Raw genomic sequence first — 27,874 nt, forward strand, 5'->3', positions numbered from 1 at the left:
TCAATCATCCAACAATTTTCAGCTACAAGCCAAATTAAATGTTTAAAACATTTGGCAGCAAGTCCTTTTGCAACGTTGGGGAAGCTGTTCATCTTGTGCAAGATAGGCAACAATAAATTATGAACGTATAAATAAATCAACCTTGTGCAAGAACCCAGCTATACATGGATTTCATCGTCGAACTATGCCCTATATTCATATATGATCATTCGAAAAAATATTCAACATTATGAAAATATGGTCATTCGTAAAATATTCAACAGTGAGCAAGACGTGTTTCCACAAAGGGAATATTTTTTTTTCTCACCACCTTCGAGTGATGGTGATTAGCTCCACCATATTTATTACCTTTGGATATAGACTATAGAGTGTTTGATTCAATTTATAAATGAGAGGTAGTATTTGGCAAATTTGTGATAGGGCTAGTGGTGGTGGTGGAAAGGTGGTAGCAGTAGTGATGGTGGTAATGGCCACGAGAAGGTGGTGATGGGCATGGTCATTGGTCATGGTCTTGGTCATGGAAGGTGGTGGTAGAGATGGTAGTGGTTGGTGACAAGGTGGTGGTGATTGCTGCGATGATGGTGGTGGGGTTTGTGCAGACTTAGAAATGATAATTATTAAAATGGGACCTAAAGTTGAACTTATGATCTTGTTCTAAGTGTTTTTTGCACATGAAATTTCTATATTTACGGAAAGGAGTGGGATATGTGCATTCCCCTATTAGGAAATGCAAGTATTATCTATAAAGGTGTAAATAAATATAAGGGGTTTCTCCATTTTAATCCTTGACAAACCAAGATTTGTGACTCTATCATTAGTTTCTATAAAAACATACAAAAATGCATAAAAAGGTATTTAGAGTGCAGGGGAGAGACCCTGTAACCTACCTATCTTCCGGAATTTCTAATATTTTCAACATCAATTCAATCTAGTAATTACATGTATACACTACCAAATAGTGGCACGCTCGTAAACTAACACACTCATTTGGCCTTTGTAGATATGGTAGAGAATTTGGGGTATACGTATTAGAGTAATAGTCTGGTCCAAAGTCGGATTAATTGGTGTGCATCTTACTTATGGTTTCTTATTTGATCAAGATTTTCCACTGCAAAAGAAATGTGTGTACATAGTTGATTTTTGTAATCCACGTACACTTTTATGAGAATTCACCGTGTATATTAAGAGCCAAACGAATGCACCGTGACAATGTACATGGATAGGGAAAGTCGCACTTGCTATAACAAGAAATTAAATAACAAAATCTTTTCTTTGATTTTACTGATTGACCGCTTCTGAAAAAATTCTGAAAGTTATTATATATCATAGAAACAATATGCTACTACCTATTTCCAACACTTTAAAAAACTTCTGTCTAGGCGCTAGACAGCTGGTCACCGCTCCTATTAATCCTTGGGAATTTGAAAATTAAGAAAGAGAGCCTAGACCTACTTAGACACCCGCCTAGTCGTGACTCTTATACAGAAAATAGGTAGCTTTGATTTTTGCATCTTATTTATTAATAAAATGCAAGAGAATTGTTGGATACTCGAATAACACTCAATAAATAAGAGTGATGATAAACTCACGCCATTGTTTGATTTCCTCATCAACGTTATAATCACACCCACCATAAAAGGTTAAAAATATAAAATCATGTTTTCCCACCCATTATAATTCCTAAAATAACCTTCACCACGGTTCCATTGTCCCGTTTCCGCCATCGAGAGGACAAAATAGATGATTGGGTGGAACCTAACCTAATAAAACAAAATTTGTGAAAAATATACAGATTCCCAAAATTTCTAAAAAATTCTGAATGCACTACAATGAGCTGCCTTGAAAATTGGATGGAACCTAATCTAATCAAACAAACCCAAAATTTGCAATCACCATGGTCGTAATCCAATATTAGACGATATGATATGCATAGAATGATATGCAGAGTAATCAAACCTAGTCAGGATTTCAAGAGTCAAGGAATTTCAATTCATAGAGTGCAAAATTTCATTTCCTCTACATTTCTGTTCCTTTGCAGAAGATAGCAAGATATTATGAGGGCATGTGCAAATGAACTCCGAAGAAAAATTTTAGATTCAAAGAGAGAGATAGATTTAGGGCATTGGTCAAATGCCATAAAAACAGTTCTATGATGCCTAAAAAGTGCCATCATGTCGTTTATTAGGGATGAAGAGAGAGAGAGAGAGAGAGAGAGAGAGAGGGTGGCAGTTGGTGGAGAAGCCGTGGCAGTCGATGTAGAAGGCGAGAAGAGATGAAACCAAAGAGGGAGAAGCAAGACGGAGGGAGAAACGGGATAGGGGCTGAAATGTCTTTTTATAGAAAAATAAACATGTTATATAATATAAATAAATTTACTTAAATTTATTTTCTGTTGGACAAAGACAAGGTAAGCTTTTTGTTGCTAATATTAATCCTCAGCAGTCTCTGTACATAAAAAATCTCCTTTTACTTCATGCCTTATTTCCCAGCAAGTTAAGAAGTTGCTCTCTCTGTCTCTGTCTCTCTCTCTCTCCAGTATTTGCTCTCCCAACAATGGAAAAGCTTTCTGTAATACTTTCCGTCTCTCTTCTCCTTTTTGTACCACTTTTTCATGGAGGAACTGCAAAAACAGCGGCTGCTGCAGGAACCATAGATGGATCAGAGGAGTGGGGCTATGTTGAAGTCAGACCCAGTAAGCAATTCACTCACACGCACAATATATATATATATGTTCTTTCTGTATTGAAGCCAGAAATGTTAATTTTAATGTTCATGGAATTTTTGTTTTGGTATTGTTTTTAAACAGAAGCCCACATGTTCTGGTGGCTCTACAGAAGTCCCAACAGAGTTGAGGATCCCTCCAAGCCATGGCCAACCATTCTCTGGCTTCAGGGTGGACCTGTGAGTATTACCAAACTATATCAAATCAAATAATATGAACAACCCTTTTTTTTTTTTTTTTGAACATTGTTTTCATTGATTACTTTTTCAAAAAAATAGGGAGGTTCAGGAGTGGGGATTGGGAATTTTCAAGAGATTGGACCATTGGACACAAATTTGAACCCAAGAAACTCAACCTGGTTGCAAAAAGCAGATCTTTTATTTGTTGTAAGTTCATACAAAACTTCCAACTCTGTTTCCTTCTTTTGAGTTTTATTAATTATATGAATTTAAATTTCTTCTGATTTTTTTGGATAATTTAGGACAACCCTGTTGGGACTGGATACAGTTTTGTGGAAGACACATCTCTGTTTGTGAAAAATGATTTGGAGGCAGCTGCTGATTTGACAACATTGCTGGTGGAGCTTTTCAACAGAAATGAGAGCCTCCAAAAGAGTCCTTTGTTCATTGTGGCAGAGTCCTATGGAGGCAAGTTTGCAGTCACTCTTGGACTTTCAGCTCTCAAAGCCATTCAACAAGGAAAGCTAAAACTTAGACTTGGAGGTAATCAAATTAATTTAATCAGTTTGTAATTATTAATTGGTCTAATTAAAAATACCAACATCTTAAAATGTATATTTTTATCCTTTGAATTATTTGGTTGATTTTGTAGGAGTGGCATTGGGAGACAGTTGGATCTCTCCGGAAGATTTTGTGGTAAGTTACCATACTTCTAACTGCTGTTGACCCACCAATTTTACTTCCCTGCATTAAATTGTCTTTTAAATACAACCATATTGGGCGTAGATAGGGTTCTTCGATTTAAGTCACATAATGGGAATCAATTTGTATTAAATTCGTCATTCATAGAAGTCGAACTCTAAAATTTTATTAAAAGATTATATAGTGGTATTGACAAATTTCCGTTAATGTGTAATTACATTTAGTTATCGATAATTTATTTTTGTACACTTGCAGCTTTCTTGGGGTCCTCTGCTCAAAGACGTGTCAAGGCTTGACGACAAGGGATTACAGGAATCAAATAATGTGGCTCAAAGAATTAAGCAACAGATTCAGGATGGTCAGTTAGTGGACGCAACCAATTCATGGAGGGAGCTTGAGCAAGTCATCATATCTAGCAGCAATGCTGTGGTAAATTTTTTAAATTTTAATTTAATTTTCATATTAATTTACTATTATTTGTGACTGAAACTCAATTAAAACTCACATTTTCTGATTTCATTTACATATTGGATTCGTGACATTTGCAGGATTTCTATAATTTTCTGTTGGATTCAGGAATGGATCCAGTTTCATCCTTGGCATCAATTCGCTATAACCAAGGAATCGAAAAATATTCAATATACCTAACTTCTTTAAGGTCTTCAGCAGGTGGCGGTAAAGGTGATCTTGGTTCTTTGTTAAATGGTGTCATTAAAAAGAAGCTTGAGATAATCCCAGATAATGTGACGTGAGTATATATACTCTTTTCACCATGTTTTGTTTTAAATACATTATCAGTTGAAAATAGAATCATTTTTTTGCAACGCCAACAACAGTTCTCTTTTAGTTTTTACGGTTAAAAATGCTTGGCAAATATGATGTAATCCAAGAATGGTGTATATTTTTTGGGTTTGCAGATGGGGAGGGCAGTCTCATAACGTCTTCCCAGCCATGGCAGGCGATTTTATGAACCCAAGGATTCATGAGGTAATAATTTTTCTAATCCAGAAGAGCGGAACTATAATATAGCCATAAAGTGTACGCTTGCATTATATTACAAGATAGTTGCAGTGTACACTTCAATTAAAAGTTTAGGAAGCTTAGGAGTGGATGAGATTAGGAGACAAGTCGTGAAAACTAAGAAAATGTTACCAAAATCTAACAAAATTGGCTAGAACGATGTGTTTTCTCTCTACACCTAAAGTTCGAGTTAATTTTGTCTTGTAGGAATCGAATAGAGAAATCAAAGTCTCTTCTTCCAATTATTCTTTTTTATTAGATAACCTTTTCCTAATTGAGTATTTTATCTGCAAGGAAATCGAATTTTTGATTGCTCTACTATATTTCTTATTTGTCTTGAAAGAATCTTATGTTGTGCCAACTTTTAATTTTCCTTTGATTTCCCTTTTCTCTTCACATAGGTTGATGAACTCCTTGCTAAAGGGGTCAATGTCACAATATACAATGGGCAAGTAAGTTTTTCTTAACGTAGCTTTCATTTTAAGCAGCAATATCCAACAGTGTTATATTATTAAAAAAAATTAGGACTAGCGAATAGAAAACTGATAGATCCGTTGTAGAATTAAGATATGTGTTAGCGATATTAATTGTGCATTCCACAATAATTAAAAAAAATTGCTACATTCTGCTGGTATTTATTGGATGACTTAGTTTGTTTAGCTGGTTGTAAACTTTTTCTCCCATCGTTATTTTGCATATGCGTGACTAACATAGCAGTAGTAGTGTAGTACAAGTCCTTTCTCTCACCTTCAGCGGCCCGCAGACCCTAGGTCTCTCTTGTTGACTTTGTAGTGTATATCTCCTTCAATCAAGGGAGATTGTTTCTTAGTTATTTCCACTTAAAGGCTTGTGTTGTAATCTCGTTCTTCAATAATGAAAAATACACTTTCTTCATTTTTCCACAGTATTTCTCTTCTCTTATCAAATTTTTACACCGAAAACAAATATTACCAGCTATTTAAAGTTAATTATAATTAAGAATTGGATGCTATTGGATTTGTACAAACTAGCTAGTTTTGACATGACTTGGTTGGTAAATGTTGTAGGTTGATCTCATATGTGCAACCAAGGGGACTGAAGCATGGGTTGAAAAGCTCAAGTATATTCACACTCTCTCTCTCTCTCTCTCTCTCTCTCTCTCTCATGTGGGTGGTGATTTTTTCCATTTTGTTGTTCAGTTGGGAAGGACTCCCACATTTCTTGAACAAGAGTAGAACCCCTCTTTATTGTGGCCAAGAAGGAATTACAAGAGGGTTCACCAGGTCGCACAAAAACCTGCACTTTTATTGGATTCTTGGAGCAGGACATTTTGTAAGTCAAAACTTTCCTCCATCAGCACATAGTAATTATTACTTCTTTTTTAATGTCTTATCAGTGTCATGTCTTATCACCTCTACCTATTATGACCTTGATAACAATTACATCAATTTACATTATTCGAATGCACCTTCATGTAACTATTTGTGTCGGTAAAACAAAAATATTTGAACAAAAAGTTACTAAGTATTTTTATTTTATTAGCACGAGACATCATTATGATAGTGTACTTATGTCATGTAAGTCTTTCTAGATAACATCATAGTCACACTTGCAAAATTTAAGAATATGAAAGAAAATATACAAAGAAATCAACATCACTATTTGGGGAGGGTGACACTGCTTTTGCGATGCATTCATGCAAGTGCAAATAATGCTATAAGCCAATACATTATTGGCATATTAAAAATGTAATTCTAAGGCCATAATTAAGATGTCATCTTGGTAATTATGTCATGGTTTTTGGATAAAGTTGAGTGAAAAATCTGTATATGCTAAAACATTTGTTTAAAACAATAATATTCTCTCTAATGAAAGCTTATTAAGTGTACAAATGTAACAACTCATTTGACCATTTTCTTTAAGCATTTGAGTGTTACCCCTAGCTGTATGCTGGTCTACCAGTTTTTTGGATTAATCTGTTTTCAAATCTTAATTATAGGGGAGTGATTCCTACCTTTTTTTTTTCCACCTTTTGCACACGATTGCTAAATGTGGACTTTTAATTCTTTTAATTAGTCCAGTCTAATGACATAATGGTGTGCATAAATTATTTTCTTAATTATAAATATGGTCTAAAAGTCACTTAAAAATTTACAAAATTTTGAAAGTAAATAATTGCATAGAGAGACTTTCATCGTTCACTATTATTTTGACTACTATTCGGAGCACATTTTGCAATTTCAACTTGGGAGAAAGAGATTCTAAGATGAAATCACTTGGGATTGGATGATGGAGACAGAACGTGCTAAATGCAGTTCTCTTTAAACAAGCTGGCCATAGCTTGGATTGGATCAGCTTGTACGTTGGATGCTTCCATGACGAGAGTGATAAGTTATCACAAACATGCAATGACAAGCCAAAAGAAAGAAAATAGTACCAAAAAAGCAAACATAAATGATCCCCCTTATTTTTTTATTAAGATTATCTCCAAGCTTTGGATTAAAACCTAAAACTTAGGTTTAAAACTAACCCAAATCTTTTTCAGTGGTTTGACTCAAATAAGTTTTGGGTTAAAATCTAAAATTTGGATAAATTTAACCCATAATTTAGGTCAAGGTTAAAAGGTTGGGCCACCAAAATTTAGGTTTTAGAAGTATTGGAGCAAAAAAAAACTATTTCTAGGTTAAAACCTAAAGTTTTAGGTTTTAACCCCAGAATTGGAGATGGTCTAAAGAAAAACAAACCCATGTAATGATCACATGTTTTGTTACATTATATAATTGTTTGAGGTATTTGTCGCTTTCTTTCCGAACTTGTAAGAAGTTGCTAATCCGCCCTCCCCCCTCCCCCCTCCCCCCTTTTTCTCCTTTCCCAAATTTTTTATAATTAGCTAATTTCACTCCTAACGTTAGATTTTAGAATCACATGTCAAATGTTTATCCCTAATGTCAATAGCATATTTTTTTTTTCTTCTTCTTTTTCTCTTCCACTAGTTGACTATTTTTGTTTGAATTAGTCATGTTAGTCCAATTAGCAGCTATAAATATTGGCCATGCCAATTTACCAAGCGAAATTACTTTTTTGCCCTCATACAGTTGCTGTGTGATGTCCTTTGACCAAAATGGATTGAAAATTGGATGAAGATTTCAAAATTTAACACCATGGGAAACTGGCTATTTATACAGGTTCAGGAGATAACCAGTTAAAATTAAAGTCTAGAGAGAAATTAACAACTCTATACAAATTCAAATAAGAAATCAGCAAATAAGTCTAATTGTTATGATCATTTGTTTGATTATTATTTGTCTCATCATACGATAAAACATATATAAGATTTTTAGTAGTATTTATGAAGAAATACATGCATAGAACATGGAAAAATTAAAGCTGTAATTTTTCGTTGTCTCATTTAAATAATTTAATTGCAAGAATTTCAAAACAAAAGAAGGGTTTTGGCTTTCAATTGTTTATGGTACATAAGCTGTTCTTGATCATTGGTTGATACGTATAACACACTACAAACTTTACGAATATGATGAAACTTATGTACGACTAATCCTAACATGATTTAGGGTTAAACAAAAATATACAGAGTCGTAGGTATTGTTTGTTTCAAGTCACGCTTTTGGTATATCTTTCGTTGCATTGCATGCATATGACGTGACAATTACCTGATACATATTAATTATAGTAGAAGTAATCTATATATATATATATATATATGTATGTATGTATGTATGTATGTATGTATGTATTACTACTGACAGTCCATGAAATAATAGAAGTCTGACCGGTCAGTATGTATATAGTAAACACTCATGTGCACGACAAAGCTGACAAAGTCTAACGAACTCAGAAACCTTTTCGATTCTAAATATTTTATAAAAAAATACACACAAATGTTATTATAAATTTTATATAATATATATGAACAATAATTTGATGCTTAAGTTCCATTTTTAATTTGAAAGTACCTAATTAAATTTCGTTTTTGTATATTTACCAACTTCAATGATATTTTACTTAATTTACAGGTACCTGTGGATCAGCCATGCATTGCATTGAACATGGTGGCCGACATCACGCAATCACCTGCTCCTGCTGCTTCTACGTAGAAAACGAAACACGTAATAATATCAATGGCAGACAGACACTGTGTACAAGAAAAGACAGACTGCAGGCACACTACTACAGCAAATAAGCAAACAAAAGAAAAATGATTGATGGGGAGAGGACTCTGAGTACAAAGAGACGAGTCAACAAGCAAACCAATAACCACGTGGGACACAAACATGCAATGAGGGGAAAAGCTGCGGACTCTGCAGGGTAAATAGTTTTACTTTTCGTAAGAGACTGGATTGTCTGTCATCTTCCATCCTATCCCTTTTTCATCTTCTTTTATTTTTATGATCATCGTTAAGTTAAGTTAACATTTTATATTCTCATTGTTTTTTGTCTTATTATTTTTATAAAAAATCATTATAAAATGTTGACGTGGCTTAACCGTAACAACAGAAATAAGAGGGAATAGGAAGGACAGACAATCCAGTTCCTTTCGTAAGAGGCTGCTGAAATTTTTATATTTAATTTTCATTCTTCAATCTTCAATTGGTATATGGTCGAACATTTCTCTTATTAGTTCGGTGTTTTGTTTTTTTAACTAAGAATAGTTGTTTGATCACAAACAGATGTGTCCATTTTTTATGCGACGGTTTTCTTTTTTCTTTTGAATCGAAATATACAACGATTTTTTATTTATGTAATTTATAAGAAGGGAATTTCAAAATTTGAATGAAAGAATCGTATAACGAGCAATTGTATTTAGACTTATGCATAAGTATCCATTTAGTTATTAATTGCATCCAACCGTCATAATGTTGGGGTTTAAATTGGATCTAGTTAAACTGTTGCGACAAACTATTTGCTTCCGATTTTTACCTTGCCTCTCATTGCACGAGGAGGGAGACAGAGGGTTTGCAAGCGTGTTAGTGCAAGTGTGTGTTGCAGTTTTCTTAATTTTGAAACCAAATGATTATGCCATGAGTGGGACGTTGGCTCGGTTAAGTTGCTATCTATGCCTTGAATGCTGATGACTTCACACTCTTATGGATCGGTTGCTAAGAACTATAGAGATGAAGATGAATAAAAAGATTAAAAACTAGTATTCGTCATTCCAATTTGTATAGAAAGAGTACAATTCTTAAACACAGGCGCTAAAGACTAAAAATCTAATACAAGAACTAGTGAAACTTAAGAAAGTGCACTTGATTTTAGGAAGGAAACAGGAAATGAAGCAAGATGAAGCTCTGAGAGGCAGGAAAATGCCTTGTCGATCAAGACAATGGAAACAAGTGTCCTCGAAGAGGAAGCTCAGTTGGGAAGCTTTGATAGCATAGAGTGTTGGTTGGTTACTTCTCGATTTGCTGAATTGAGCTGAAGGTCCTTTCCTCTAAGCTCTCCTCTGGCTTTTATAGTAAAATGAAGCTTATGTGTCCTTTGTGGCATGCTGATAATGAGGGTAATTCGGGAAAAAAAATTTACATAGAACATATTCATCGCCACGCGACGCCATGTGTCCAATAATACATTGTCAAGTGTGAGTTTTTTTCCACATGACAATGTATTATTAGATTGGGAGGTCACATGGCGACGAACTTTTTCTATGCAATCTTTAAATAAGATTACAAAGTTTTAATTTCCACACGTAAAATTGGGATAGATGTTCTTTTTCTCCGTTTACTTGTCCCAACATAATAACCGTTTGATAACTATTTTGGCTTTTTATTTTTGAATTTTCACTTTTGAGTTGGTGACGATGGAAAATATGCGGAGGAAAAAATAAGACAGATGAAAACAAAAAAAACTTAAAACCAATAACTATTTATAGCTCTTCACACTTTCAAAATTTTGTTTTGGTTGATTCATTTTTATTTCTCTCTTTCCCATCATCCTTCTTCATATGTCCCTAAGCCATCTACTTTCCTCGTATTTTAAACACAAAAAATAAAATAATAATAATAAAATAAAAATAGAAAAGATTATAAAAAAGGGTCGTAAATATATGTTTGATAACTATTACTAACAGAATAAAAAGATCCTTTGAGGTACCATTTCCCTAAACATTATGTTCGGGGAGAAGGATTGGCAAGTTTCAAGAAATTGAGTCCAAGTCAATAAAAAATGGATGACACAAATAATTGATAGGAGGGATTAAGGGTTGGTTTGGCATTGCTATGCTTTGAAAAAAAAAGCTGTTGTGAGAATAAGCGGCTGTGCTGTGAGAATAAGTGACTGTGAAATAAATCAGCAGAGTGTTTGGTAAACTTTTTTGTAAAAGTGTTTTTGAAAAAAAAAAGTCTAATAGTAGGTCTTTTCATTAAAGGAGCACTATAGCTCCATGTGCTTTGAAAAAAAGCTAGTTTTCCAAAGCTGCAAATAGCAGATTCAGCTTTTTCCTTTGATTTCAGCTTATTCTCACAGTAGCTTCCAAAATAAGCTTTTTTTTTCAATTTACCAAACACCTAAAACCCTCACAGTTTTTTTTCATGGGTGCTTTTTTTTTAAACACCTCACTCCCAAACCATCCCTAAGAAATGTGCTCCATAATCATTACAAAGGTATGTTGGAGGGTTTGCAAACGACACCTTCCAAGTATTTGCAAATCTCTCTAAAATGTCTTTGTACTGGTCATGGAGGGCTTTATATCTTACATTTCAGAACTTAACCTCGGTCACTTGGGACTTTGAAATCGCAATCGCTTACCCAAACATAGATAAGATGCCTCTCTCTTAAGGTTCGAAGGTCCCTAGCTATTCTACAGAACCAATTCATAAGCATCTGCTCAGGCAAGGTAACGGAAAATTGCACGAAAGCTTTACTACAGTTCGATGAAAGCTCGTGGTTCCAACTTCCAATTGTACGTTTTTCTCTTGACATATCATTATTTCGAGACTCATGTGATCCAAAAATACATTTAATCGTCCCTATTAGGGATGACAATATATTACAAACTGAGACACGAGAAAATATACAACCGGGATCAACATTTACGGTGCACATGAAGATGAAAAATCAAAACAAAATCAAATATACATAGCTCATTAGAAAAAATTTATGTGAAGAGTGAGAGACGAGCAATACGTGGGGTTGTAAATGATTAAAACACCTACCACGCTTATCCGAAGTTGCATGCTCATTCAATCTTTTCTAGCACTTCCAGTCTGGTTTTTCTCTTCCAACTTTTCATAGTGGCAACAAGGTTGATCAACCCAACAATTTGATTTTTTGTGTATTCCTGCAGTGGAAAAGGTAAGTTCATATTCATGATGTAAGAAAATCAGTGTCCAAAATCTAACCACAAGAAGTCCGCAGTAATGGAATCTCTTACCGGGTGAGCACGTGCCCAGTGCACATATTCGGTTTCCGGAAGATAGTATGCCTGACCAAGAGTAGAAAGAGAGTGAAAGTTAGTTTCGAAACCCCACTTCTACCAAATTGTTCTAGTCGCTTAACAATATAACAGAATTTCCGAAGATCTTGCTAACTATTTAGTCTGTTTGAGCTTACCTTAATGAAGGCTTCAACTATTTGTAAATGGGGCTTCACGTTCATTGCCACAAAATGCTGCAAGCCATTGATCAAAACCTAAAACCCACAAAGGAGTCCTGAAATTTATTAAGCTGCAAAGGAGAGCAACGCTAAAGGAATGTTGAGATTCATATCTTGTCCAATTTGAGAGAGAACCTGTAGATCCAATGACATGAGAGCCCGCCCTTCATCTGTACACCTCCTGACACGGGAGAGTCCTTCTATGAGAGTTTGGGCCACAATTTCAAGTCCGTATTCTAAGAGGAGGTCTTGAACCTACATGTACACATACATATATTTGCAATCAAGCACATTTTTTATTTTTAAAATACATGCCCACTTTCGATAACACAAAGTTCTTAGCACAAGCAAGTGGTGATTCACTATGCAATTCAGATACCAATTTCATATTTAGTAGTTGCGTCAAGTCAAAAGTGCATACCATTATACAAAAATATAAAAGCAATTTATCCCTTAGTCTGATATAAACAACGTAAAACCAAATAACTTATTATCTGCTATCATTCGGGAAAATGGAACTGTAGATAGAGCACAATGGCATAACAGAATAACCACACAATAACATTCCATACCCAAGGTAAAACCTAATAACTTTTTTTTTTTACCACCTGGGAAAAAGGTAACTTTAGATAGAGCAGAATGGCATAGCAGAATAACCACCCCATAACAATGCATACCCAACGTAAACCTAATAACTTATTTCTTTTACCACCCGAGAAAAAGGAACTTTAGATAGAGCATAAAGGCATAACAGAATAACCACACAATAACAGTCCATACCCAAAGAATTCACAATTTCCAGAAGCAAACCAATCAAGTCATCCCATTAACCACTCGAACCCTATTGAGAGGAGCAACTTCTCCATTTTATTGTGAAAGTTCCAAGAAAAACAGCCAGTTATTACCTCCTTGCGAATTCCCCCATGAGCAAGCCTTGTTTTATAGTGCTTGAATTCTCCCAATAACAAATCAACATACCTATTAAAGCAACAACTCATGTCAGAAAACTTGACACTTGTCATATGGTAGTAGAGAGGAAAAATTGGTGTGAAAGCCATTTCAGCAAGACTTTTTCACAAATCTCTGTTTCTTGCACATACAAAGACAAGGCGAACATGGTCGTCAAGGATTGACATGCAAAGAGGAACCATGCATTAGACCTAAAAGAAGGGCCTAAAACAAGTTATGCTCAGGGAAGAAATTTCTGAGACTTGAGGATTTGTGGCAAATGATATATTTAAGAAAACACCCAAAAGAAAACAATAAATTATAATGTCATATGATACAAAAGCTAAAACCTCCAGAAACATAAGACCAGACATTGAAGAGCCATAAGCATAATTGAAGTTTGGTTCTCATCCAAGATCTTAATAACGACCACAGAATCAGTTTTAGTAAACATATCGCTCCTAATTTATCATACAGATAAAGCTTCGATGTGTAAAAAACTAGCTGGCCCCAAGAAGGAATTTTACAAAATCTGAAAGATCATTGTCAACGGTATGGTACAAGATCATAAAAATGAACCTGGAAACTTTCAAATAAATAAAGAATAAATATCAAGAAACTAACCCATTATGCTCTAGTCCAAGCTCTTTCACTTCCCATTTTGCATTGGCTATCCGATCCACATAACTGCAAATAATGGTTCTCCATGAAGTGACAAAGTAGAAACCAAGAGAAAAAGGGGAGCTTTTTTAAATAAAAAGATGTTTGATTTATCTGCAGAAAGAAAAACCTAGTAGTAAAGTAAACCCAACCAGGCCATGAACTCTCTGGTCTTACCCATTAATATGGAGCAGTTGTCTTGCAGTTGTCCTATGAATGTGCTCTACAAGATATGGTACAGCATCAACCTAATAAAGATAAATATATATAAATTCAAACTGAATTATAGGCATTCATCAAAAAAATTAATGATTTGTCAAAACATTTGACTTCTATAGATGAATAACAAATAAAGAAATCAAACAAGTCATATTAATAAAATTGTGAGAAACATACAGAAACTTAATTGTGAGAAAAATTATATTGTTAATTATACAAGGCTTACAAGCCTACCTAGTATCTAGCAGTACCGATATAATTTTCTTTTTCAACTTTGGTTTTATTTTCAATGTCAAATGCACATTAGTAAGAATCTAAGAAGTATCACTTTCCAATACAAATACAATTATACAACCCCCATCATAGTATCATCCATGTCACAGAGATATTTATTTATGAGATCCAATTGTAACAAGAATCATTTTATACCAATAAAACATGTTCCTAGTCAATTATCGCTAAACCGTCCACTATGGAAAATTAAACTAAGATCATATCACATCATTTTATTAGCACTCCACCAAACTAGCATGAAATCTTTGGAAAACTCCAGCAGACAATAACAAAGGAACCTACCAGATGTGCATAGAAGTCTTCAACCACAGCAGCATTATTCTGAAGTAGCATTGTCTTGAGATGAGCTTTAGATCTATGCAATATTCGAGCAACAAGGGTGATAGTGTCAGCACCTGCGCATCTTTCCTGCAACAAAATGGTCATGCAACTTAAAGCAGATTTACATTGCATATGGCTTAGTTCTAACTTCTAACTAAAAAACCAAGAGAGAACAGAACATCTGGTAACTTCCATGCCATCACTGAATAGCATTGTAACTAAGGAATTGCTTTAAATTTATGAAGTTATACTGCAGTATTACAAAAAAAGGTCGTACCCAGTGCACAAGGCTCCCGCTTTACGTAGGGTCTGGGAGAGGTGAATGTCGGCTAGCCTTACCCCCATTTATGGAGAGGCTGCTCCCAAGTCTCGAACCCGAGACCTTCGCCCATGAGCAGTAGGTCTCGGGTTCGAGACTTGGGAGCAGCCTCTCCATAAATGGGGGTAAGGCTAGCCGACATTCACCTCTCCCAGACCCTACGTAAAGCGGGAGCCTTGTGCACTGGGTACGACCTTTTTTTATACTGCAGTATTACAAAGATTGAACCTAGTATACAGCATCATAGTCTCCTAACATTTAAAAGGAAATAAAATGGATGACTGAAACATGTTGTATAGGTGTAGCATGCCAACCCATATACACTGTGCAGACCATGATAAACTGCCAAAATGAATAAATGCACAAGTACAGCACATAAACTTTCTAACTTATAGGGCATGTAATAAATGCACAAGGCGCATTAAACTCAAAAATTTTGGAACGAAAAGTTATTATTTTCCATCTAAAAGATGATCTAGGAGGACCATATGATATTTAATTAATACCTTGAGACCAAAGGATGTTCCTGGTGTGTTACTGGGAGGACTCATAGGTGTGATGTCTGTATATGACGAATTTAGAGATGTGGATGAAGATGACGGGGACTTTATCCACTGGTCACAGTCTTGTTGTATTCTGGACAAGGCTGTCTTCAGCCGATCTGTGTAGAACAACATGATAAGGTTTTCAAGTGTGCATCAGAATCAGAAAGTATCGTAATCAGTAGATGATCAGATAAAGAACACAAAATAGTTTGAAGCAATGAAAAAGAAAGCACTCACAATTAATCGGATCAGGTGACCCTTTTCCACCTGCATTGTTGTTTTGCTGAGCAAATGTTTCAAACACAAAATGAAAAAATACCTCAAACAACTGGCATATTCCCTGCAACAACATACTGAATCAGGTAAAATAGACGCATCACAGGTTTTTATTAATAAGCATAAAGAACAGACACGGTAGTGAGAAAAAGATACATAAAAAGTATAAGATACCTTGAAGAACTCAACGTTGACTATTTCCAATTTCTGCATAAGCCTGGCATATTTATCCATTGACCTAAAATGTACAAGAAAATACAGATCAACTGTCAAGCATCCATTCCAAAATATATAATTCAGGCTTTTATATCTGAAAGTGCAAAAATCTCTCCAGTAAATACAGAGCAGTTCACCTTAGAAGACAAATAGATGATCCAGTCTGAGCTATGATTTCTCCATCATTATAATGTAAAGATTGATTTCTTGACAGTCTAGGTTTCGAAATTCGACTTGGGAGTTGACTATCCTCATCAATAAAGTCTGCAAGAAGATCTTCATTTTCTTCTTCCGAAACAAAATTAGCACCATTAGAATGACTTGAATCACTGTTTTGTGGAGAGACCTTATCACCAAGCCTTTCACTAAAATTACCATCAGATTCACCAGTTGTACTGTTCCACTTAAGACCTTCTTTGGATGTATGTGCCAGCTTTAACAAAAAGGGGTTTCCATTTCTTAGCCAATTAGAGAATCCACTCTTCTTGGCACCAGTATCAACAACTCTTGTAGACTTATCAGAATGTAGAACCCTAGCATTAGAATTACCCTCAGATGGAACAATTATAGGTGCTCCATCACCGGCAAGCCCGGGAAATGTAATTTCTTGTACTGTATCTGGTGGCAGTATCAACCAAATTTCTCTTTCCAACACCATTTTAAGCGCCTAAAAAAAAAAAGTTATCAACTGTCTATATAAGTGCACCTAGACAGTGTTGTGCTTGTGCATAGTAAAAGTTTTAAATCTACTACGACATAATTTCAAAAAATAAATTAATGAGAATGTATAAAATAAGTGTTGGGAGGCAAAACTGTTCAAACAAAATGTTTCTAATACATTTGAATTGCAATACACAACAGGGGAACACATGTGACTGGAAAACCATGGTGGCACACCAGTTATGTACATGCCACCTAAGTAGGGTTTTATCTTGCATGTGATATTACAAGTTTGAACAAGTAAAAGCAAATGCAATAAAAGACTATTTATGTGTGTAGCATCAGGCAGTGAGCAATGTCTGGAGGATAACTCTTATTTGGTCACGAGTTCACAACAATCAATAATTTCTTAATCAGTAACCAATCAGTTTTATAAATAATTAGAAAGAACAGAAATAAACAAACATAATATCAGTCATCACATAGCATAAGCCCTATTTGGAGGACAAAACCTGTGAAGTTGACTTACATGTATATTTTGCCGATGAAAAGCTAAAAAATAATTTTCACATACTGCCTTCAACTTCTGCCTGAAGTCAGCTGCTTCAATTCCGCAAAATGCTTCCCCAGCCAAGATAAAGACACCCAGATCTTCATAGTTTTTCAAGAATTGGTGTATGCTAGCAGAAGAAACAGAAGCCGAAGAAAGCAAGACCGATACACGAGTAGCTGTGAGTTGCCAAAGATTTTTGCGTCCCCTCTGAAGGGTTTGTGAAACAAATGCTGTGGCATCTTTCCGTAATTGATACCATGGGGATCCACTTGTTGATGTTGTACTGTCATCCTTACTTGCCTCATCAACTAAATTTTGATAATTAGTGGAAGTTGTGTTTCCTGCAGGTTCAACCAAAGAGCAGGTGGTTGTAGATTCGTCTATGTACGCTGAACCAGGCACTATATCTACAGATTCGGCAAGAGAGCCATTAACTTTTTGGGAAGAACAAGGAGGTGAAATTTGCTGAACCCCCCCAGGAGTCGGAGAGATGTCACTTTCCTTCTGTGTCATGCTTGGAGTTTTACCGGCTGAATCCTAAAACAAAGACATAAAGATTTCTCTCATATCCTGGAAAACAAAATGATTCTGTTTTTGTACGAACATGTGTGTATGTAGGAGCCATATTTCTGCCAAATACCTACAGTCGTAAAGTATGTGACCCCTATGGCTGTAATACAATTCAACGGAATCCAAAGAAAACTAGTAACAGAAGAAAACAGCTTAATTTATTGTATAATATTGATACATCAATACATTTGAGTGCATAAAAGTATTGCAATACAGTTTTCAATTGTTATGACAAAGCAAACAGAAAATGATTTAGAGACAATACTGTATAAAAACATTCTGACGGACAGGTTAAGTTGTAAACAATGGGAAACACATTCAAATATACTTACCAGCCAATAGTAATAAGCAGTAACAAAGAGGAACTATCAACCAACATTATCTAAAATTTGGATGAAGTGCATGTAACCAAAATAAATAAATACATTACCAATTATATACTGAAAAATAATACGATCAAGTAAAAGCGTGAATCGAAGTTTACCCTATTATCCAGCTGAAAGCCCATGATTTCATGATATGAACACATCAACTTGAAAAGGATAGCTAGTGTGTTTAACAAACACTGCCTAAACTTTGGTTCAGGTATCTGAAGGCATAGATCGCTGTAGGTAAGTCTGGAATCACATAAGAATGCATTAGCATGCATACAAGATGTATAGTACTGTTACATTACGATACTAGCACTGGTAGATGTAGAAAATGTACCGACTATTTTGCATGTGAAATCCCTGATCCTGCAAAAGATAAATTAATCATCTAAGTATAGATATTGTCTCACAATACAGCTATAAAGTGAACACCATAGATCTTATCATCTCTTAGATTTTTAATACAAAATAAATTTTTGATCAAGAAAACAAAAGAGTCTCTCTTTTATCAAAACAAAACAGCTATAAACAAACTGCACAAGCAGAAAAATTGAAAGAATAAGGTCCCCTGCAAAGATAAACCTAAGGACTGTCTAAAATGTCTTGACGCCGACATCAGGAAGAATGCCAAAAGTATTCTTCCCCCAAAGAAAACCCATCTGGTTCATATGTTAAAAAAATTATTTTGTTTCTTTCCATCCAAACAATCCTAACAATCACCAAAACTGCAAAGTGCCACAGAGTACTGCCTTCTAATCTGCACTATCTCCCAAAAACCCCTCCACCAAAAAGGAAATCTCCAGCCCCAGCACCCACTATTCCAAGCACTTGCATCTACCTTGCACAAGTGAGAAGGGGAAACGGCAATGCTGAAAGAATGAGCATCTTTATACGGGGAGATGAGCAGGTACTTGGTCTTCTTGTTTGGAACACATTCCAACACTGGTAGAATTTTGCATCAGACAAGGCCCAAGCCCCTGTTGTAGTTAAAACTCTCTCTGATCTTCCCAATACCCAGCCTCTGATGAAGCCATTCCAAATTGATTTTGGTCTGCGGTTTAATAAATTAGGGTCATTAGCTCTACCAACTTTTTGAGTCATCCGCAATTTTCCTCTAATATGCTCCCACAACCAACAGTATCATGATCCAGTCCCTCTTCCAACAATTCTAATTCTTGGGCCTTGTATGTATGCCTACTAACATTTTCCTCGGACCAGTATTACCCTTTCCTGTACTAGGCCCCCTAGGTTTCTTCCCATCCTTCTACCCCTTTCCTAATCTTCATTTTTTATTCTGTAGGATACTAGATTATGGTGCACCCATCCTTTTCTTACTACAAATGTACCCTTCCCCATTCTTCATTGTTTACCTTGTCTTTATGGACTCAATTTTCCTGCTATCCTCTATTTGCCCAAGTGTACCCATCCGACCCCTTTCCTCATCTTCTACCTTGTGATGGTTTGATTGAACTTTTGTGCAATCCTCAACTCACCCAAGAATGACCTTTGACAGTGATTATGAGTTTCCCAGTTGTACAAAGGGAAACCTGGGATGAATCCAGAATCCCTTCTGAATCATAGTCTTGCCTCAAATAACATCAGCTCAAAAAACTTCTGTTGTCCACAACCAAAACGGTAACCTTTCTGAAAAATGATCCAGCCACCCTAACATGATAAGTTGTTTTGTACCCACATTTTGTATACCCATCGTCAGAGCTTTCCACAGAAGTCTTACATAGCCACCTGTTACTGCAGTGTCTCTAGAGAAGCAAAATGCTGCCTTATCTGAAACTCCTTAATTTGTATACACGTCATTTTCAGGTTGCTGCCAAATTTATCTTTTTCTCCACATTATTGTTTTGGAGAAAGAGAGGAGGGAGGGGAGGGGAGAAGAGGAGTTTTGTTAGGGGGGGGGGAGAACATACAGATTAAACATAAGTTTCAAGAAATAAATGCACAACTATGATATCTTTACTTTCTGTGTCACCCCAACACTTGTGCATGAACCATTCTACTTCTAAATCATAATTATATCAGCATACCTCCTCTTGCACAATATTCTTCAATATAGAGTGGGTTTCTGATAGAACTTCCTGCATAAAGAAACTTTGTATCTTCTCAGCAAGGCCAGAGATATCCCCAATTAGTGCATAAGCATCGACCACCTGTTCAGCATTTAATAGTGTATCAAGTCAAAATAAACATCGCACAAAACCTGAAAGAGTATACAATTGATCCCTCAACTTAAACTTATCCTCCAGAAAAAAGAGAAGAATGATGCTGCTGCAACTTAAAACTTTTCTGTACATGCTCTCACTAAAGTGGTTGCAGCATTAATACGTGGATCTACAATAACCAGAAAGCTCTAAATAGTGAATTGAGTAAAATACCACTCATTTATTGATGCTATTCCTTGCAGCTCTCTAATGCCATTCAGTTCAAAGATTTTACCTTTCTCCTGGGTGTTTAAATTTGGTGCTTGTTTTAATTTTATTTTTCTCTTTAGTGTCTTCCGTATATCCCTAGTTGCTTTTTCTATTTTCAATCAAATTTTACTTGCCAAAAACAGAATCCAACTAACAGCCCCAGTTTTATATCAATCAAATACAGAAAATGTATCGAACATTTATTAGAACTTTCAAAAATAGGAATAAGACAATATCAAACTAACAGAAGTTTAAGAATGCAGGTAAAATTAGTTCAGCACAAGGTACAAGCAATGGAATTACTTGGGAGCAATCAAATTACGTAGAAGAAACCTATTAGTAATCAACATAAAAGTAACTCAAAATAACAAATGGAGCAACATAACCCTTTACTTCAAACGGGGAGCAACATAATAACTCAAGAATCAGACATAAGATCATTTCAATACATGGTTGGATCAGACAAGTTGTTACTTAATTCACATACCAAATGGTACAAAGCAAAGGAAACTCGGACTGACTGGAGCAGAACAGAGAGAGAGAGAGAGAGAGAGAGAGAGAGAACAAAAAATACTACTTTCACTTACTAGGTGCTTCATCCCTCTTGTATACATAATTTGGTACTGATATTCCTTAAATAATATGAAGAAAGCAGATATCTATACAGAAATTTGAACCATGGTATTTCTGTGTCCTCCTCATCAATATCATTGCGTAAAGGATAATGACCACTTAAAAGAATATCAAGCTATTTGAAATAAATGTAATATAAGAACAACTATATGTAATGACACTCAAGTAGAAATCTACAAAATCTTCATGCAGCATTTGAGAGAAATTAATGATCAAGTTATCAGGAAAAGCGAAATGAAAGAAAGAAGGAAAGAAAAGCACTGACAGTTATATAGCCCTCCTCATTGAACTCCTGGCACACTCCTAGCAACAAGGAATCCAGCTTTTGAAGAGTTTTTCCCAGCCAAACCTACACCCATGTTATGAAAAATGAAAATGTAAGCATGATAAAGTTTGTTGGTTTACCAGTATTACCCAAAATTCAAGTGGTGGGATGCAAGGCAAGAATTCATGATTATTCTATATTCTGAAATGCCCCTCCCGTGTGGGTTGATCCACCACAACAACCCAACATGTGAAACTCAACCTATATTGGGAGGTTCAGCAAGGGGCCTGTAGTTGGTTAAGACTCGAGCATCCACCCCTGCACCCGAGGTCTCGAGTTCAATCCCCCCACACACCCCCCCAATATCACTTGTATAAAAAAATAAAAAAAAATAATAAAAAAAAAGACTCATATTGGGAGGTGGGAACGTTCCAATTGGAAGGACTTGCACTGAGGATCTCCTTGCTCTAGCAACATGATACAATTTTTATTGGTCACCCTACTCCCATAGCTTAATAGGATGTGGGCCAACAGTTTTTTTATATTTTAATTATATTTTAATAAATAAAGTATAATCTAGTAGCCTCTCAATGGGTAAATATGTAAACTATAAACTAAAGACTTTTTTTAATCCATGGTAAAGAATATTGAGGCACAGAGACGTATGAAATATCAGTGAATCTGCTAACAAAAAATGCTTCTTAATAATAGCTTAATACTTGCCTCTACACCACGGCTCATCTCTTGTACTGCAGAAAGATCTGAAAAAGTATCTAACAGCTGTAGATATTCAGACAGGACTTGAAAGGCCTGTAAATATACATGAGAATTTAACCAAATAATTATAAAGATTAAAATGCAACATGAAACGAAAACTGGAGAGTATAGTCTAAACTGCAGGAGAACAGATATATAAACCCACCTTGCAGTAATTTCCTTCCTCAACCAGAGACTCGAGCTCTGCTTGCATTTTCAGTGCATGACCAAGCTCAGTTAAAACAGGAAGCATGTCCTGATTTTCATAAAAATAGGAAACTGTATACGTAAGGTTATGCTTAGGCAACGAGACCTATCGAAGTGACTATGATCTAGGAACCAGGGAAAAATATCTAAAAAAGATTGTTACTGCTAACCATGCACAAAGTAACAAACATACCAGAAGAGCTTGTTTCTTTTTGGAATTGGAATTTACGATGAGATCCCTAGAAACCTCATTCCTTGATGAGGTCAGATGCCGCCTTCCATTCTGCAAAGACAATTACAAAAACAGTAAATAAAAGCCAGATCAAACATATAAAAGGAGTTTGACGAAAAAGAAACATATAAAAAGAGTTTCGACAAAAACAAAGTTATATCAAATAATCAATAGAAGCAAATGAAAAATTCAGAATGACCACATTCAGGATGGCACGTCCTGCAAGGGCTTACCATGCAGATGACATTTGCAATTTTCAAGTCTTTCTCCAATTCCCTGACCAAATGCATCCCCTTCACTGGCCAAAAGTAAGTGTCAAGATCTCATTTGAAACTGAAATATATTGTAAATCAAACTCCAGCAATGAACTATTGTTGAGCCAGAACACGAGAGAGAGAGAGAGAGAGTAGCGTTGAATAAACAATCACTCAACTACTCTGCCACCCTGGAAACAAATGTTATGATATTTCAATTTGCCGATACAATAGCAATACGATGATAAAAACACATAATATTCCAAAGAGTGCATTTTTGCTCAACCCCCCCCCCTTCCCCCTCCTCCTCTTTTCTCCTCCTTAAAGTGGGGGTGATGGTCACCACCTCATTGGTTACAGTTAGATTAGATTGGTTGAATAGATATAAAACACGACTCTCAAAAATAAACTAATCTAAAGTCAACCAATGGGGTGGTGGGCATCACCCCCACTTTAGGGGGTGAGCAAAAGTATTCCCATATTTCAAAAGACTGTTTAGGAGTTTATATATAAGATTTCCAGAAGATGCAGTATAATACTTCCTTAAATGTACTTTGTTTGTACCATACTTGACCAATCCCGAAACTACCGAGCACCGGTCAACGTTATACCGTCAAGGACCCAGAAGAGTTTCCCTCCAACCAGGAGGCCAATTACAGCGCGACACGTGTCGACATCAGAAGCCAATCATAGCGTGACACGTGTCAACATCAGAAGCCAATCACAACACGACACGTGTCAATGTCAGAATGAAACTAGAAACTCTCTTCTATAAATAGAGATCATTCTCTCACGATATTTCCTAGTACTAAATCATTCACTTGTACTCACTAAAGGAGAGCTTGAATCTATGTACTTGTGTAAACCCTTCACAATTAATGAGAACTCCTCTACTCTGTGGACGTAGCCAATCTGGGTGAACCACGTACATCTTGTGTTTGCTTCCCTATCTCTATCCATTTACATACTTATCCATACTAGTGACCGGAGCAATCTAGCGAAGGTCACAAACTTAACACTTTCTGTTGTACCAAAGTCCTCACTGATTTTGTGCATCAACATACTTCAATACAATTGCAGAAAAGGTTTAGACATTTTGATTAAAACTTACCCATTACTTCATGATGTTCCATAACATTGCGGGATAAACGTTCAGCTACTCTATCCAGTTGTGCCAATCTAAGAGCGGCCTACAAATGAGGGTTTAGATGGTAGATAACGTTGTTAGACATGAGGTTGAAAGAACATAACCAATGGAATTGATTATTACACTTCAAAATAACCATGCCACAAGCATGCAAAAATAGACTATGACTATTTTATATACGCATATGATACGGGTTTCAGCCAGCAATGTAAGCATTGCAAATTATGTTGACAAGGACATGTAATCATGAGAAGTGAAATGTGCAAAGGTCGATAAAAAGTGAATGTGCAAGATCGATAAAAAAGTGGAAACACCATTCAAAGAGAGACAATTGAATTTAAGTGCTCGTGATGTAACAGAAGAAGTATGAATATCAGACAAGAATGAAAGGCTATGCATACACAGATCCAAAAGAATTGTCAATACTGCTGCTGCAAGATATAGACTCATTCATTTCATCAACAATTTGTCCTGTTTCAATTCAACCCAAATAACGAATCTGACAATAATAGAGAATAAAGGCATGATAGGCCCATGAAAAGCATTGGTTGTTTCAAAACCATGATTAGTAGAAAGCAAATGGTTATAAATTACCAAAGAGGTTACTTTTACCAATTGAGCTCATAGAGTAGTGAACCATTTGCAGATCGAATCATCCAAACAGTAACATGTATATGTAACTAACTCCTACATGTGTGAAGAATTTCCGAATGACTATGGCATCATATGTAAGCTAACTAGCCACAAACATATGAAAAATTATTTAACATTCTAGTATAAGATTGAAACAAAGAGTTCAAGAAAACAGGACAGTTTACTCAATTATGCAAAATTTTTATAAAACAATTGAACTAATGCAAAACATCAGAATAGTCCATTGATAGATGAAAAAGACAACTTCGAGGGCAATCCTCTACCAGGGAAACAAAAGACTAGCATACGTGCTGAACAAAATGAAGAAACTGGAATATGCGGGTTACGAGGAAGATGGAGAAACTAGAAAATCACCTGTTTCTCAAAATAAGCCAGCTCACTTTCTTCAGATGGAATATGCTCCAAAATATGTCTGACTGGATCAAAATTCTACATTTAAGAGGTAGTTGCAAAGCTTTTAAGACAGATAATTCAAATTTAATCCACACAGAAATGGTAACCATTGAATAAACACTCCGTCAAGAAGTGGAAGCATTAGCAAGTATTATTAGAGAGAAAGAGAAGGTATAAAATTACCAACGAAAACATAACCACAACAACAACAAAATAATAATAGCAGCCCACTATTCTAAAAATCTCCGCCTAGCGCCGTCTTGGCCCCGCCTAGGCGCTAAGCGGCTAGCCACCACCCTAATTAGTCCCTAGGCATTTCAAAATTAAAGGGCACCCAGACCCGCTTAAGCGTCCGCCTAGCCTGCCTAAACCCACCTACGTACCCTCCTAGGTTGCGACTCCCACTTAGACAGAAAATCTATAACTTTCATTTTGCATTTTATTTTTTCAATAAAATGTAAAAGACTTATTGGATACTTGAATGAACACTCATTATATGTTTGTTCCCTATGTTTTCAATATGTTCTAATACTTTATAGTCATTTTCTTATGCAATTTATGCATCCTAATACAATTATGTGTTTTTTAAAGTATAAATAGGCACTTATTTATACAATATATAATTAATTTACTTAAATCCACCTAGCCCACCTAGGCGCCTAGGCGCTAGGCCCCAGCCCGCCGGCCGACTAGTGCCTAGCGTCTTTTAGAACCTTAGCAGGTGCTCTTAATGACTAGCATGACGTCAATAAAAATGGTTCATTTTGTTTGTGACTTAACTTAAGGTTTGTTGAAAGATAAAGGATCCCAATAACATAGTAAAGCAAGGAAAGAGAAGGGAGTGGCAGAATTATGATATAATTCATTTCTCTACCATACACTTTATGTATACAAAGTAATGAATTACAAGTCCAAAAGTCATAATTGTACTGTGGAGAATACATACTTAGACTACTTAGAATAATTTATAAGGTTGGAGCGAGGGAATCCAAGTTGTTTTAATGATTTGCTCCTCATTGTCATCAACCGCAAAATGTTTAAGATATGGATTTTCAACTACCTCTGACATGATTAAATATTTCAAAACAGCTTCTTATAAGAATAACTAAGAAAATGAATAAATAATTGCCCAAATAAATGAAAATATATCATTTTTGGTTGTTGAGAAAAATTATCTCCTACATGTCTGAGCTACCAATAGCATGTGCAACACCGCAGTTCCACAAATATAAATCTCATGAGGGCTAGTCTTTTGATTGACACAAACGTTTTATAACTGAGGAAGTATCATAGAACACAATTGACATTTCTTCTTGTGGTTGTCAAGAAAACTATTTCCTATGATCATGAGCTACCGTTAGCAACCTTTCTACTACTTGAAACATGGAAGATGACTTGGTAAAATTTTAAATAACCTAACACTAACAAACTACAAGTCATGAGGGCTACAAAATAAAATAAAATAAAAACATAATTATATAGTAGCACCTCTTCGTAGAATTCTTCCTCTATCTCCTCTACTTCTTGACCATGATGTTTGCTTCCATATATCGAGCTCAATTCTTCAGAGCTTGATGATAGACTAAACCTTTGATGCGGAGGCAGTCCAGCAATAGCACGAGCAACAGCTGCGGCAGCTGCAGCTCGTGCGGGAACCTGTTCGAAAAGGTAAACAACACATGAATACATTAAGAACGGAAAATTAATGTTAACCCTGTGCCAAGCAGCTAAATTTTGCAGTAAGCACAACATTTTCGTTCCCTACTTCACAGTGAATTAACTAGAATGTCAGATTAATAAGCATTGCTCTTAAAATGATACTTATTCAACTAAACCTTCTTCTTAATTACCATGAAACCGCAGATAATCACCCAAAACAAACTATTATTCAGTATATAAAGCAAAATTCACACACTTAGAACAAACACTATCAAATTACATGATCTAATTACACAATTTCAACTCGCTTTTACTCCGAAACAATCGAATTTCACACAACTAAACAGGAAACGCATCGAATTGGAGAGCCAAAAAGCTGCATTACGTGCAAAAACAGAAATTTCAATCACCTCTGGTCGATCAGAAGCAGAAGGGAGAAGGCCGAGCGATCTGGCAGACCTAACGGAGCTCAGAATCTTCTCGCCGACCTTTGATAAATCCATTGCACCACCTTGGAACAGAAAAAAGGGGACCAAGAACAAAACCCCAGGGGTCTCAATGCCCTCGCTCAAATCGCCATTGAACAAAAACGGATTCGCCAAAACGCTGCCGAAGGGAGACAGATTCGGCTGCATTTCAATTCGAAACTCGGAGATCACGCGCTGCAAAATCCATTGCAGGAAGGAGCTGCGATCGCGGTTTTGGATCTGATGGTTTCAGCGCGAGTCCGCGTCGTTGCTTTTGTAGACTTGGAGTTCCCTCACTCTCAGCGGCTAATCTTTTTATTGTTAATTGCTGTTGAAAGGATCTGGCCAGAATACAATATATGGTCAAATCTCGCAAAACTAATGCACTATAGTATACTATTACCAATGCTTGAGTAAAATCCATTAAGCACGCGTTATACTTTGTGCCGATATGTAAATGTTTAAAATAATAAAATTTGTTATCGTTGGAAATAAAATAATGAAAAGCTAATCACAAAAGTGGGCATTTTTAATCATAGGATGCAAAACTTTCATAATTTCCAAAATGGGCATACAGAATTCAAATTTTGAGAAATGCTAAGGCGATTTCCAATCGGGT

At 35.8% G+C, this 27,874-nt stretch overlaps 2 protein-coding genes across 3 annotated transcripts; one reads left to right on the forward strand and one right to left on the reverse strand.

Moving 5' to 3' along the window:
• Positions 1–2,444: 2,444 nt before the first annotated feature.
• Positions 2,445–9,360, forward strand: LOC126588232 (serine carboxypeptidase-like 51). The gene is made up of 12 exons (XM_050253312.1): positions 2,445–2,692; positions 2,807–2,901; positions 3,001–3,108; positions 3,204–3,444; positions 3,554–3,597; positions 3,859–4,032; positions 4,152–4,351; positions 4,521–4,590; positions 5,025–5,075; positions 5,670–5,722; positions 5,802–5,934; positions 8,637–9,360. The coding sequence occupies exons 1-12, from the start codon at positions 2,554–2,556 to the stop codon at positions 8,715–8,717; spliced, it is 1,389 nt and encodes a 462-aa protein (XP_050109269.1). The 5' UTR covers positions 2,445–2,553; the 3' UTR covers positions 8,718–9,360.
• Positions 9,361–11,503: 2,143 nt separating this feature from the next.
• LOC126589679 (uncharacterized) lies at positions 11,504–27,600 on the reverse strand. 2 transcript variants are annotated; one of them, XM_050255048.1, is made up of 25 exons: positions 27,199–27,600; positions 26,618–26,785; positions 25,091–25,165; positions 24,047–24,125; positions 22,915–22,979; positions 22,643–22,732; positions 22,409–22,498; positions 22,210–22,296; positions 21,487–21,570; positions 20,205–20,327; positions 18,500–18,528; positions 18,276–18,408; positions 17,198–17,758; positions 16,146–16,675; positions 15,967–16,030; positions 15,754–15,856; positions 15,478–15,632; positions 14,614–14,739; positions 13,996–14,066; positions 13,783–13,845; positions 13,116–13,188; positions 12,346–12,465; positions 12,169–12,246; positions 11,990–12,040; positions 11,504–11,896 (listed from the first exon to the last, which is right to left on the reverse strand). In XM_050255048.1, exons 1-25 carry the CDS (start codon positions 27,421–27,423, stop codon positions 11,795–11,797), a joined length of 3,345 nt encoding a protein of 1,114 aa, XP_050111005.1. In that variant the 5' UTR covers positions 27,424–27,600; the 3' UTR covers positions 11,504–11,794. The 2 variants fall into 2 exon arrangements, with proteins under 2 accessions (XP_050111005.1, XP_050111006.1); XM_050255049.1 differs by lacking the exons at positions 25,091–25,165; positions 26,618–26,785; positions 27,199–27,600 and having other exon boundaries at positions 22,915–22,974.
• Positions 27,601–27,874: the final 274 nt, after the last annotated feature.

This window comes from Malus sylvestris, chromosome 11, assembly GCF_916048215.2.
Source record: "Malus sylvestris chromosome 11, drMalSylv7.2, whole genome shotgun sequence".
Lineage (NCBI taxonomy): Eukaryota > Viridiplantae > Streptophyta > Magnoliopsida > Rosales > Rosaceae > Malus > Malus sylvestris.

Bases quoted from the DNA above. Each gene is read 5' to 3' on its own strand.
- LOC126588232 (XM_050253312.1), top strand. From the start codon at position 2,554: ATGGAAAAGCTTTCTGTAATACTTTCCGTCTCTCTTCTCCTTTTTGTA. The intron at 3,598-3,858 runs GTAAGTTACCAT...GTACACTTGCAG, and splicing joins TCTCTCCGGAAGATTTTGTG to CTTTCTTGGGGTCCTCTGCT. The intron at 5,723-5,801 runs GTATATTCACAC...TTTGTTGTTCAG, and splicing joins GCATGGGTTGAAAAGCTCAA to TTGGGAAGGACTCCCACATT.
- LOC126589679 (XM_050255048.1), bottom strand. From the start codon at position 27,423: ATGCAGCCGAATCTGTCTCCCTTCGGCAGCGTTTTGGCGAATCCGTTT. The intron at 22,733-22,914 runs GTAAGCCCTTGC...TTGTCTTTGCAG, and splicing joins TTGCAAATGTCATCTGCATG to AATGGAAGGCGGCATCTGAC. The intron at 13,846-13,995 runs GTAAGACCAGAG...CATTATTTGCAG, and splicing joins CAACTGCTCCATATTAATGG to TTATGTGGATCGGATAGCCA.